The 13,797-nt window shown below is 38.1% G+C and overlaps 1 protein-coding gene across 1 annotated transcript; it reads right to left on the bottom strand.

Moving 5' to 3' along the window:
* Positions 1 to 563: 563 nt before the first annotated feature.
* Positions 564 to 3,890, bottom strand: gpr141 (G protein-coupled receptor 141). The gene is made up of 2 exons (XM_066721748.1): positions 3,814 to 3,890; positions 564 to 3,001 (listed from the first exon to the last, which is right to left on the bottom strand). The coding sequence occupies exon 2, from the start codon at positions 2,998 to 3,000 to the stop codon at positions 2,095 to 2,097; it is 906 nt and encodes a 301-aa protein (XP_066577845.1). The 5' UTR covers position 3,001; positions 3,814 to 3,890; the 3' UTR covers positions 564 to 2,094.
* Positions 3,891 to 13,797: the final 9,907 nt, after the last annotated feature.

The following is a 13,797-nucleotide window of genomic DNA, read 5'->3' on the forward strand; positions in this document are numbered from 1 at the left end:
GGGCAGTAATGTTCAGACTGTACAATGCACTAGTTAGAGCTCATCTGGATACTGTGGACAGTTCTGGGCTCCACACTTCAAGAAAGATATCGCTGCTCTAGAGGCAGTTCAGAAGAGAGCAACCAGACTTATTCCAGGTCTGAAGGGAAAGTCCTACTGAGAGACTGAGGAACTGAACCTTTTCACCCTGGAACAGAGGAGACTACATGGGGACTTGATTCAAGTCTTCAAAATCATGAAAGGCATCGACCACATCACACCAGAGGAGCTTTTCCAGATCAACAGGGACACACGCACCCGGGGACACAAATGGAAATTGGGCTTCAAGGCATTCAATACAGAAAACAGGAGACACTTCTTTACACAGAGAGTCACCACAATCTGGAACAAACTCCCCAGCGATATGGTAGAAGCTGAAAGTTTGGGAACATTTGAAAATAGACTGGATAGGATCCTTGGATCACTTAGATATTAATGGACACCAAACGAGCACAATGGGTCAAATGGCCTCCTCTCGTTTGTAAACTTTCTTATGTTCTTAAATACATACAATATTTAATGTATTTATGTCAATACAGACTTTATCAATTCTCTGATGCATGGAAAAACATCCCCAAGTTGTTTACATTTGTCTCTTTTCCAGGTTTGCCATTTTAACAACTTGTCATGTGTTCTTGTTATTCCAAACCTACAAATGTACGTATATACCATGATATGGTTCATTAATAAAAAAATAACAAATAACATAACTAACAGTATGTTTCCATGTTTAAATCTACAAATAAAAGGTTTGCAACTACAGCAGCATCTAGGTACAGTACAGCATTTATCCACAAGATGGCACTTTATTCAGTTTAAAGTGAATAAATTGAAACTTATTATTAATTGTATTCTTAATAATAATAATAATAGTGTATACATTTTACTTATCAGGTTTGCAATGGTCAAAAATAAGATATTTTTTATTTATTCTTTCCATGAGATATATTGAGTAAAATTCACATAAAAGAATGCAGTCGCGTTGATGAGGATCTTTTTTAACAAAACATCACCACGATGCCTGGGTATGATTACAATACTAGTTCTCGTAAGTGTCTTGTTACCTCCACATAGCTAAGGCACAACATAGCTTTACTTTACTAATGTCATCCTGGTCAAGGGTGTCTGCTAAGAAATAATACTATACTACTACTACTACTACTACTACTACTACTACTACTACTACTACTACTACTAATAATAATAATAATAATAATAATAATAATAATAGTAATTCATTGATTAAAAAATAGAACAACATCTAATAACAATTAGATAACATCTAATTGATTCACCTAAGGAAGCCTAAAACTATTACATTTAATACTGAGAGCCTGAGAAATCCTTGAATTTGTCAAATTGAGCTTTGGCTCCAAGCTTATGTTTTTGAGTAATTGGCAGATTGAACTTTAAATGCTGAAATCAGCACCATTTAGCTCCAACATTTTCAGTGTGACAGTTTCCATAAAGTGATAAGATCTTAGTTGCACACCTTAAGACTTGATCAGGCGGATGAATGGTTTGAACATGTATATTTACCAGTGCTGCTACAGCCACAGGAACTAAATGTCTTACAATTGACAAACCAACAAATGTAACCTTCTTTCCCTCCTACACATTCAGTTTCCATGTGCTATTCAAACCAATGCTGAGTACTTATGCAGAGCTCTGTGACTGCATGTCTCATTAATTCCATTAATAGAATGTCAAAGGTGTTCTATTTTTATTCTCATTACATATTAAAACATATTATTATTATTATTATTATTATTATTATTATTATTATTATTATAAAGCATTTATCTTGCAAATAAAGATAGAATTGATAAATTCATTCCAAATGATATATCAGAATATCAGTAATCTGATTATTGGGAGGACTGGAGCTGTCACTTAGCAATATCAAACAACACAAAACTCTGACCATGGAATTCAATATAAGTATCCATATGCTGCCTTGTTATGCTAAAAGAGTTTCATATTCATTGAAATGGCCATAGTTTGGAATTGGGTTAATCTGAAATGTAGCCCAATTCATATATCCATATAAACACTTTAACAGCATGGCAATATATTCTTACAATTATTGTACAGTTGATTACAATTATCAAAAGTGCCCCTTCCCACAAAGGTCAGCAAGTCAAAGCAGCTGAGAGCTGTCAGGGCAAGAAATACTTCATTTGGCTGGAACAGATGTTGTTTTCCTGTAAGATTCTGTATATAATATATCCTAAACACATGGTATGGAACAAAACACAAAAACATGACCAACACAAACGAAAGACTTTTAATTTGTGCCCAAAACTCTTGGTGAGCATAAGCAGCAGTCTTATACTTCCTTGAGATTTTCCAAATAATATGTATTTGGCAGCAGGTGAGTGCAAATGCAATTCCCAATATAATGACAATGATGGTGTAGTTCACTGCAATCACGTATGTTTTTTCCAGCTCACTTTGGAACTGGAAACAGGTATTTGAAGAAGAATTATTCGAGGCTCCATAGTGGATAATGTAGACAGGAAGAACAATAATCAGCATGATTGCCCAGACTAATGCACTGGCTCCTAGCGCATGGAGCTTTCTGTAGAATTCCACTTTGTCTGTCCCCTTGTAGAAAGAACGATATCGAATCACCAAAATTGTCACATAGAAGACAAATGCAATGTACATGTGGGCATGTATCATAGCACTGACCAGCTTGCAGAAAGTACGTCCCAGACTCCATACTGATTCCACATAGAAGTAGATGCGGAAAGGCACTGTCAAAAGAAAGATGCTGTGGACTGCAATGAGATTGAGGACGGCTGTTGTTGTGACAGACCTTATGTTGGATTTCAGTATGAAAATCACCAGTATGATGCCCACACTGCCACCAATTAGCACAGTGCTGTATATTATAATCAAAGCAGTTCTGTAAGGCTCCGTTATGTTAGAGACCGTTGACGTGTTATTTTCTCCCATCCTACAAAAAAAAAGCCATATCAGACCACTTTACATCTCATAGGGACACATTCTCTCATATAGTCTACATCAGTCGTATTGCATCATACGTATAACATCTAACTTCCCTGTGAGTTAAGTAATAGAAAGATTTTTATCACAAGACTGAGAAAATAAGCAAAATTATAATTACACTTTTACTTAACATATGTTATATTTAAGAACTTAAGGGAACTTAACTTCACTCTTTTAACGTGTTGCAAAGTGAATAACATCACCATAGTTTGTATATATTTATATAATCCCACAATGTTGTTTGTGCACCCTGGTAAAAAAACAAAAAAAACAAATGTAATTTAAGACTTCCCTTTTGCATTAATCGTTAAAATAAGTTTGATACTTTTCTTAGCTAAATAGTTTATTATTAGTTTTAATCACACAAGTGCTGATCACAACTCTGTCATTCAACATGTTTCTATTTGAACACAACTTTAGAAAATCAATCTAAAATGCTTTTCAATTCATCATCTTATTGGCCTCTCCCCCACAAGAATACACATACAAGAAATTACTACATTGCTGTTATTTTATCACAGTCCAACAGATGATAAAATGAAAAGTAATGTATTCACAAACCTACTAACCTAACTCAATATTTAACATTCTTCTCAGTTTACTTAGTATTGTTAATGTTAATGTTATAACTGCCTTTATGAAAGGGAATCCAAAGTCAGACATACTGCAGCTTTGACAAAAACTGAGTAACATAAGTAAGAAACAAAGAGAAACAGAAGAAAATGCTTTTTAGGAAGAATAGAATAATGAAAACAATACCTTAGCACAAGGAAGTAGTTAATCTTTTATGTTTCGTGTAAAATAAACTGTCTGTTTCATGTTATACTAGCACAGGGGTTCCCTTCTGGTGTCTGGAGCTCACTGATTGGTAGATATAAGTGCATTTCATCACGTGTGTCACTGAAGCAATAGCTAGACATTCGCCTGCACGCTCGATCTATTATTCACTGACTGAGCTTACAGACAGCAGCTAGAAGAATTAGATGGGTTTTATAAGAAGAGTCTGATGTGCTAAAAGTGTATTGATGTTGTCTGCAAAAAGACCCTGGAACCAAATATTAACCTCTAATAAACTGTATTGCAAGATCAGTAAAAGCATCAACAGCTGATCTAACTGCCATTTTGTGGCAGTTTTTTCTGACCAACGAATCTGTCCCTGTGGTGATGTTGTTACTGATAAAGTTAAGGATTTGTTCCTGTAAGTTAGTGTTTTACACCGCTCTACCAATTGCTATTGTTTTATTTCTTGGCAAATGCTCTTATCCAGTGTGACTTACAGGTCACCAATTTGTGAGGGTTATTATTATTATTGTTTTTGTTATTGTTGTTTGCTGTTGTTGTTGTTATTTATTGATTTATCTGTTGCTTAGGAATATCCAAGAGTACATTTTAAACTGTGTAAAGCATTAGGTAAAGTTAAACTTAAATGAGTGTTAAATGCATACATAGTTTATTATGCATGTTTTGCACCATACACCAAAATGAAACATGAAGTATTATTTTGTTAAAGCTTTGATTTATAAGATTATATGTTTGCTTAACCAAATCAGCAAGTAACATGTAACAAGAAGGAAGTATTCTAAATATCCTAATAGTTAATGTTTCATCTTATAACACTGACCATGCAGCTTTAAACTCCAGACTTTGACCATTACATCATATGTTTCAAGGTTGTTTCAAGATTTTTGAGGATAATATTTTAATGTTTAACACAAAAAAAGACCCTGCTGGACTTGAATAACATTGCATTCCACACTCCATTAAACTAAACACATCCAAATAGAGCACAGACATTTTACATCGCGCATAAATGGCCTTCTAAACATAAAGTTGAACATTTGATGCACATAATAATAATAATAATTTTACAATGCTATCTTTTCAATCAAATCCAAAATAAATGTGCTGTAAACATTTTGATTATTATAATATTGACTGTTCGTTGTGATTCAATAATATTTAAAACTTCAAATGTTTTGTATTAACATACTTATTTTGACTGATTATATAATTTTACTTTTCCACTTTGTCAACTTAATACGTCATTACCTTAATCCACTGCAGCCAGCTTTTACCTTATCCTGTTTGATTTTATTCCGATTATGAAATTGATGATATTGAAATGTTGAGGTATTCGAATGGATATAATTAGTCTCTAAAGCACTTCTAAATGCTGACAATATGATCTATAAACCTTTGGTTTTTAAATATTTTCAAAACAAAAAATGCCAATCATCTATGGTACTCCACTTCATTATAACATTAACTGATAATTTGTTCAACTACCAGCAAATGCCTATATTCACTTGCTTCTACTAAATATTGTAAAAATATATACCCACCTTATATAGATATATAGAGATTGCTCACTGTACGTTCCTTTTATCCACCAAGAAATAATCAGATACTTAGACCTTTGTGACCTTTTTAGCTTTTGTTTTCCCTTTGTAAACCAACCTTAAAGATTGTCAAAATGATAAAATAACAGGAAACATTGCAGAACAAAACACCTTTTTCTGAAAACCATAACTTCTCTCTCATTGGTCTCACTGTCTCACCAGTTCTACTTTTTATTTGTGTCTGTCCTAGATTGTGGGATTGACATTAATGCTGTGGTGATGGTGGTGTATTATTATTATTATTATTTTTATTTCTTGGCCAACGCCCTTATCCAGGGCGACTTACAACATAAGTGCAAAACAAAGTGCTGTAAAGTAAAGGCATCAAACTTTACAAATTAAATTTACATTTACGCAAGGAGGAAAACAATCAAAAACACAAGAAGCATAATAAAACTCTATGAAGTGCTATCTAACGGGGATTAAAAGGACTAATATTACAAGTACTGTTGGAAAAGATACGTCTTGAGTAAGCGCCGGAAGGAGGTCAAGGACTCTGCTGTTTTGACTTCAGTGGGAAGGTCATTCCACCATTTAGGGGCCAGGGATGACAAGGAGCGGCTCTGGAGGAAGGGGAGTGGAGAGGAGGCAGAGTTAGTCTTCTGGCTCCGGAAGAGCGCAGTGGTCTGGAGGGGATGTATGGAGAGACGAGTGTTTGAAGCTAAGTTGGTGCAGTGTGGTTGAGACAGCGGTACATGAGGGTCAATGTATGGTGTTAGGTATGCTACATTTCTGCAATTTGCAGCAATTCAGATGCAAGTTCTATGTAAAGCATTGCATTTCCCTAACTCTGTCTAATGTGGTATTTTGCATGCCTAACCTCATAGTGGGAACCATTGTTTTGTACTCATTTATGTAGAAAATGGCTTCAGAATCCGATCATTTGTGTTCACAGATGCTTTATATCATCCAGTTAATAAAATTGTTGCCAAACTCAAAACCATTAAAACACATCAAAAGGGAAACTTTGGTAAAGACCTTCTCTGTGACCAAGATCACAGCGGTGAGCCTGGATTTGTTTTAACGCAATAAGAAACAAATTAAACAGGTGTCTGCAGACCACGGCATTAACACAGGAACATCTTCCTTGGAGGAAGTCAGCATTTTACAGGTGATGCATGACTTTTGGTCAAGTTTACTAAGGACAGAAGGTGATAACTGCAGCAGTAAAAAAGCTCTTTGTCCATTTTCATGATAGCCTAGATGTGGACAGAAGTTGGTATTCAGGGTGGAGTATGTGTGGTGATGTTTTATTTGAATATTTTTTGTGATAAAACAATCTTACACAGGAAATTCCCCTGAACCTTTCTGTATGTTTAGCATTGCTTGATATACACTCACCTAAAGGATTATTAGGAACACCTGTTCAATTTCTCATTAATGCAATTATCTAACCAACCAATCACATGGCAGTTGCTTCAATGCAGTTAGGGGTGTGGTCCTGGTCAAGACAATCTCCTGAACTCCAAACTGAATGTCTGAATGGGAAAGAAAGGTGATTTAAGCAATTTTGAGCGTGGCATGGTTGTTGGTGCCAGACGGGCCGGTCTGAGTATTTCACAATCTGCTCAGTTACTGGGATTTTCACGCACAACCATTTCTAGGGTTTACAAAGAATGGTGTGAAAAGGGAAAAACATCCAGTATGCGGCAGTCCTGTGGGCGAAAATGCCTTGTTGATGCTAGAGGTCAGAGGAGAATGGGCCGACTGATTCAAGCTGATAGAAGAGCAACTTTGACTGAAATAACCACTCGTTACAACCGAGGTATGCAGGTATGCAAAGCATTTGTGAAGCCACAACACGTACAACCTTGAGGCGGATGGGCTACAACAGCAGAAGACCCCACCGGATACCACTCATCTCCACTACAAATAGGAAAAAGAGGCTACAATTTGCACAAGCTCACTAAAATTGGACAGTTGAAGACTGGAAAAATGTTGCCTGGTCTGATGAGTCTCGGTTTCTGTTGAGACATTCAGATGGTAGAGTCAGAATTTGGCGTAAACAGAATGAGAACATGGATCCATCATGCCTTGTTACCACTGTGCAGGCTGGTGGTGGTGGTGTAATGGTGTGGGGGATGTTTTCTTGGCACACTTTAGGCCCCTTAGTGCCAATTGGGCATCGTTTAAATGCCACGGCCTACCTGAGCATTGTTTCTGACCATGTCCATCCCTTTATGACCACCATGTACCCATCCTCTGATGGCTACTTCCAGCAGGATAATGCACCATGTCACAAAGGTCGAATAATTTCAAATTGGTTTCTTGAACATGACAATGAGTTCACTGTACTAAACTGGCCCCCACAGTCACCAGATCTCAACCCAATAGAGCATCTTTGGGATGTGGTGGAACGGGAGCTTCGTGCCCTGGATGTGCATCCCACAAATCTCCATCAACTGCAAGATGCTATCCTATCAATATGGGCCAACATTTCTAAAGAATGCTTTCAGCACCTTGTTGAATCAATGCCACGTAGAATTAAGGCAGTTCTGAAGGCGAAAGGGGGTCAAACACAGTATTAGTATGGTGTTCCTAATAATCCTTTAGGTGAGTGTATATAGCTTTCCAATAGCTATTGTTAATCTGCCTGCCTATCAGTTAACGTGATATACAATGTGTGTGGGAATGATCTTGAGATGTTGTTAGTATCTTTAGGGTTAGATGTAAGCTTACCTTTAGTGTCTGTAATAATTGTTAGTTGATTCTTTTTGGACCAGTTTTGCCTCCTAATTTAAAATTTGATTTATCACACAAATGCATTCAACAATGCAGAAGTTGCAAAACTTGCTTGAGTCTCAGACTGGCCTAAATAAAAAATGTCAAAAGTTTTAGAACACCTCACTTTTTCAAGTTTTTATTGAAATTGATGCAGTTTAATGTCTCAATGTACTCTTCCTACAATGGAAATCAAATATTGTTCTGGAAGTTCTTCCCAACACTGTTGTAGAAATTCCCACAAATGTGTTACACTTGCAGGTTGCTTTTTCTTTCACCCTTCTGTCCAGTTCATCCCATGTTTTGGGTCATTATCTTGCTGTAGGATGAACCCCTGACCAACTAGGCATATACCAGAGGGTATTCCATGGTGCTGCAAAATGCTGTGGTAGCCGTTTTAGTTCAGGGTGCCACTCACTCTGTGCAAGTCACCGACTCTGGATCCAGCAAAAGAGCCCCAGACCATCACCTCCTCCGTGTTTGATAGTTAGCGTCACACAAAAACAAAAACCCTGCGTGATGAACCGAAGATGAATCGGTCCATAAGACCTTCGTCCAATCTTCATTAGTCCACTGGTGGTGCTTCATGGCCTATGCAAGCCACTTTTTCTTATTTTGCCATCTTAGCAATGGCTTTCTTACTGCCACTCGACCTGTCAAACCTGCAGCTCGAAGTCTTTTCTGAAACTGAAGCTGAAACTGAGACTTGCTTAGTTCGCCCAGTGTTAAGCTGTGCTGGAAGCACTTTTCCTGTGAGCCGCCTATCACACAAGCTGTTGACTCTCAGAAACTTGTCTTCTGATTCTGTTGTGGCTTTGGGTCTGGAGTTTCCTCCAGTTTCAAAGTGCATTTTGATGGTGTAGGAAACTACTTAAAAACTGTGCTTAAATTTCAATAAAAACTGGAAAAATCGGGGTGTTCTACAGAATTTAACCGGTAGTGTATATGATCTTGGGAGTTTGTAATTGACTAATTGCTATTGAACAAGTTTATCTTGCCTAAATTGCAGCTGAAATAAAGTATTGTCACCCCTTCTGAAAACATTTATCTTCACTCTCTATGGTTGAGAAACATCTTGCCACACTTCCTAATTATGAAAGCAAACCTTTTTTAATACAGTTCTGTAATTTTCTTAAGCCATTAAAGACAGAATGCAGATTCTAGCAGTGTCTACTGAAGAATATCCCTTTCTATTCTTTTGACATATGAATATATATATATATATATATATATATATATATATATATATATATATATATATATATATATATATATATATATTAAAGCCCATCTACAGTTTTCTTCCTTACACTCAGGTATAACAGTAAACATGGGCAATTCCTCAAGTGGCACAAGTTGCTACAGAAAAGCAAGCACATTTTCTGCAGTTTCATTTTCTGTTGCGCTGCAGTTCACCCAACAAGTACTTTATAAGACAGAAGTCAGGGCTTTTGGCATGCCTTGAAATGTTTTGCAACAATGATTGTTTTAAAACTCTGTTAAACTCCCACTTGTGACATATCTTTCTTGTAGAGCTAGACCACAAAGTATCAGTTTCTTCCCTTCACAGGAAACTTAGTGTGGCTTTTATAAAAATAAAAAGTGTGATGGACTGGTGTAGCAAAAAATACTTGAAATGTATTGACATTCGGCACTAATAAATCAACTTAAATGTACAGTTTCTATATCATTCTTGCATTAACTGACCAGGTTTCACAGCCATAAGTGAACACTTGTATTATGCATTGATCAAATACTTTTCTCTTCAAGCTAATTAGTAGATTTCCTTTCTACAGTATGCTGTTTCTTCATATATATATATATATATATATATATATATATAGCAATTCAGTTTGAACTGATACTGTCATAAACAATACAAAACAGTTCATATTTCCTGTGTGGTCTGTAGCATGAGATGTGGTCAATTTGAAGTCAAAACATTTCTGACCCTAAGTTTTACTTGCAAAAAACACATACTGAATACTGGCAAACTACATTATAAGCTACGGATGGTAGAATAAGAACATAAGGAAGTTTACAAACGAGAGGAGGCCATTTGACCCATTGTGCTCGTTTGGTGTCCATTAATAACTGAGTGATCCAAGGATCCTATCCAGTCTATTTTTAAATGTTCCCAAATTTTCAGCTTCAACCACATCGCTGGGGAGTTTGTTCAGATTGTGACAACTCTCTATGTGAAGAAGTGTCTCCCGTTTTACATTTTTAATGCCTTGAAGCCAAAGTGTGTCCCTGCTGATCTGGAAAAGCTCCTCTGGTTTGATGTGGTCGATGCCTTTCATGATTTTGAAGACTTGAATCAAGTCCCCACGTAGTCTCCTCTGTTCCAGGGTGAAAAGGTTCAGTTCCCTCAGTCTCTCAGTAGGACATTCCCTTCAGACCTGGAATAAGTCTGGTTGCTCTCCTCTGAACTGCCTCTAGAGCAGCGATATCTTTCTTGAAGTGTGGAGCCCAGAACTGCACACAGTATCCAGATGAGCTCTAACTAGTGCATTGTACAGTCTGAACATCACTGCACTTGTTCTCAATTCTACACTTTTGACAATATACAATATTATAAAACAGCCCTTCATTGTATACAATAAAGGGATAAAGAAGGCGGCGATATTGAAATCCTGATCTTCTAGAGCACGGGTGTCAAATTTAAGGCCCTGCCTGTTCTTTCATATGACCCTCTTAAATATTATCCAAACACATACGATTTGGCCCACAATAACATAGTAGTTTAAGATTTAACTTCAAATCCCATCATGCAGTGCTACGTGAGAAGTGCCAGCACCATGGGAACATGACATCTAGTGTTCGTTCCTCTTTCCAAAGTAATAGCAGAAGGATCCATGCTACTGTTTGACTTGCTAATGTGGACAAAGAATGGCAAAGAAAAGGAAAGTCAACAGAGAAGGAAGAGTGTTTCAGGAGAGGTGGGAGACAGAGTACTTGTTTGTGGAGCATCGAGAGAGGTCTATGTGTCTTATCTGTAAAGAAAACTTGGCAGTGCCAAAAGAATTCAATGTACAACCCCAATTCCAAAAAAGTTGGGACAGTATGGAAAATGCTAATAAAAACAAAGAGGAGTGATTTGTAAATGCACTTGTATTTAAACTTGTATAAAGACAAGGTATTTGATGTTTTACCTAATCAAATGCATAGTTTTTTGAAGGTAAATGTTTATTTTGAAATTGATGCATGCAACACATTCCAAAAAAGTTGGGACAGGGCAATTTAGGACTAATAGCGATGTGACAAGTTGAAATAAGAAGGTGATGTGAAACAGGTGAGGCAATCGTGTAGTCATAGTATATAAGGAGCCTCCAAAAAAGGCCCAGTCCTTCAAGAGCAAGATTGGGTCGAGGCTCGCCGATCTGCCAATTGATGCATCAGCGAATAATCCAACACTTTGAGAAAAACATTCCCCAAAGACAAATCGGTAGGATTTTGGTCATTTCACCTTCTACAGTGCACAATATAATTAAAACATTCAAGGAATCTGGTCAAATCTCAGTGCATAAAGGGCAAGCCTGAAAACCACTTCTGAATGCGCATGATCTCCGATCCCTCAGACGTCACTGTCTTAAAAACTGTCATGAGTCTGTAATGGATATCCTGACATGGGCTTGGGCATTCTTTGGTAAACCTTTGTCAGTCAACACCATTTGCTGTTGCATCCACAGATGCAAGTTAAGGCTTTACTATGCAAAACAGAAGCCATACATCAACACTGTCTCCTCTGAGATGGACAGTAGCACAGTGGAATCGTGTTTTGTGGTCCAATGAATCAACATTTCAAATAGTTTTTGGACAAAACGGCCGTCGTGTTCTCCGGGCCAAAGAGGAAAAGGACCATCCAAGCTGTTATCAGCATCAGGTCCAAAAGCCAGCGTCTGTCATGGTATGGGGGTGTGTCAGTGCCCATGGCATAGGTAACCTGCACATCTGTGAGGGCACCATTAATGCAGAAAGATATGTACACATTGTGGAGCAACATACACTCACCTAAAGGATTATTAGGAACACCTGTTCAATTTCTCATTAATGCAATTATCTAACCAACCAATCACATGGCAGTTGCTTCAATGCATTTAGGGGTGTGGTCCTGGTCAAGACAATCTCCTGAACTCCAAACTGAATGTCTGAATGGGAAAGAAAGGTGATTTAAGCAATTTTGAGCGTGGCATGGTTGTTGGTGCCAGACGGGCCGGTCTGAGTATTTCACAATCTGCTCAGTTACTGGGATTTTCACGCACAACCATTTCTAGGGTTTACAAAGAATGGTGTGAAAAGGGAAAAACATCCAGTATGCGGCAGTCCTGTGGGCGAAAATGCCTTGTTGATGCTAGAGGTCAGAGGAGAATGGGCCGACTGATTCAAGCTGATAGAAGAGCAACTTTGACTGAAATAAGCACTCGTTACAACCGAGGTATGCAGCAAAGCATTTGTGAAGCCACAACACGTACAACCTTGAGGCGGATGGGCTACAACAGCAGAAGACCCCACCGGGTACCACTCATCTCCACTACAAATAGGAAAAAGAGGCTACAATTTGCACAAGCTCACCAAAATTGGACAGTTGAAGACTGGAAAAATGTTGCCTGTTTCTGTTAAGACATTCAGATGGTAGAGTCAGAGTTTGGCGTAAACAGAATGAGAACATGGATCCATCATGCCTTGTTACCACTGTGCAGGCTGGTGGTGGTGGTGTAATGGTGTGGGGGATGTTTTCTTGGCACACTTTAGGCCCCTTAGTGCCAATTGGGCATCGTTTAAATGCCACGGCCTACCTGAGCATTGTTTCTGACCATGTCCATCCCTTTATGACCACCATGTACCCATCCTCTGATGGCTACTTCCAGCAGGATGATGCACCATGTCACAAAGGTCGAATCATTTCAAATTGGTTTCTTGAACATGACAATGAGTTCACTGTACTAAACTGGCCCCCACAGTCACCAGATCTCAACCCAATAGAGCATCTTTGGGATGTGGTGGAACGGGAGCTTCGTGCCCTGGATGTGCATCCCACAAATCTCCATCAACTGCAAGATGCTATCCTATCAATATGGGCCAACATTTCTAAAGAATGCTTTCAGCACCTTGTTGAATCAATGCCACGTAGAATTAAGGCAGTTCTGAAGGCAAAAGGGGGTCAAACACAGTATTAGTATGGTGTTCCTAATAATCCTTTAGGTGAGTGTATGCTGCCATCCAGGCGTCGTCTTTTCCAGGGACGTTCCTGCATTTTCTAGCAGGACAATGCCAAACCACATTCTGCTCAGATTGCAAGCGCATGGTTGCGTAAGCAGAGAGTGGGGGTGCTAGCATGGTCTGCCTGCAGTTCTGACCTGTCTCCGATTGAGAATGTGCGGCGCATTATGAAGCGCAAAATAAGGCAACAATGGCCCCGTACAGTTGTGCAGCTGAAGAAATGCATAATGGATGAATGGGGGAAAATTCCGCTTGCTAAACTTAACCAACTGGTGTCTTCAGTGCCCAAACGCATAATAAGTGTTATTAAAAGAAAAGGTGATGTTACACACTGGTAAACAGTCGACTGTCCCAACTTTTTTGGAGTGTGTTGCAGTCATCAGATTTGAAATGAGTGTAT

This window comes from Amia ocellicauda, chromosome 2 (genome assembly GCF_036373705.1).
Source record: "Amia ocellicauda isolate fAmiCal2 chromosome 2, fAmiCal2.hap1, whole genome shotgun sequence".
NCBI classification, from domain to species: Eukaryota; Metazoa; Chordata; class Actinopteri; order Amiiformes; family Amiidae; genus Amia; species Amia ocellicauda.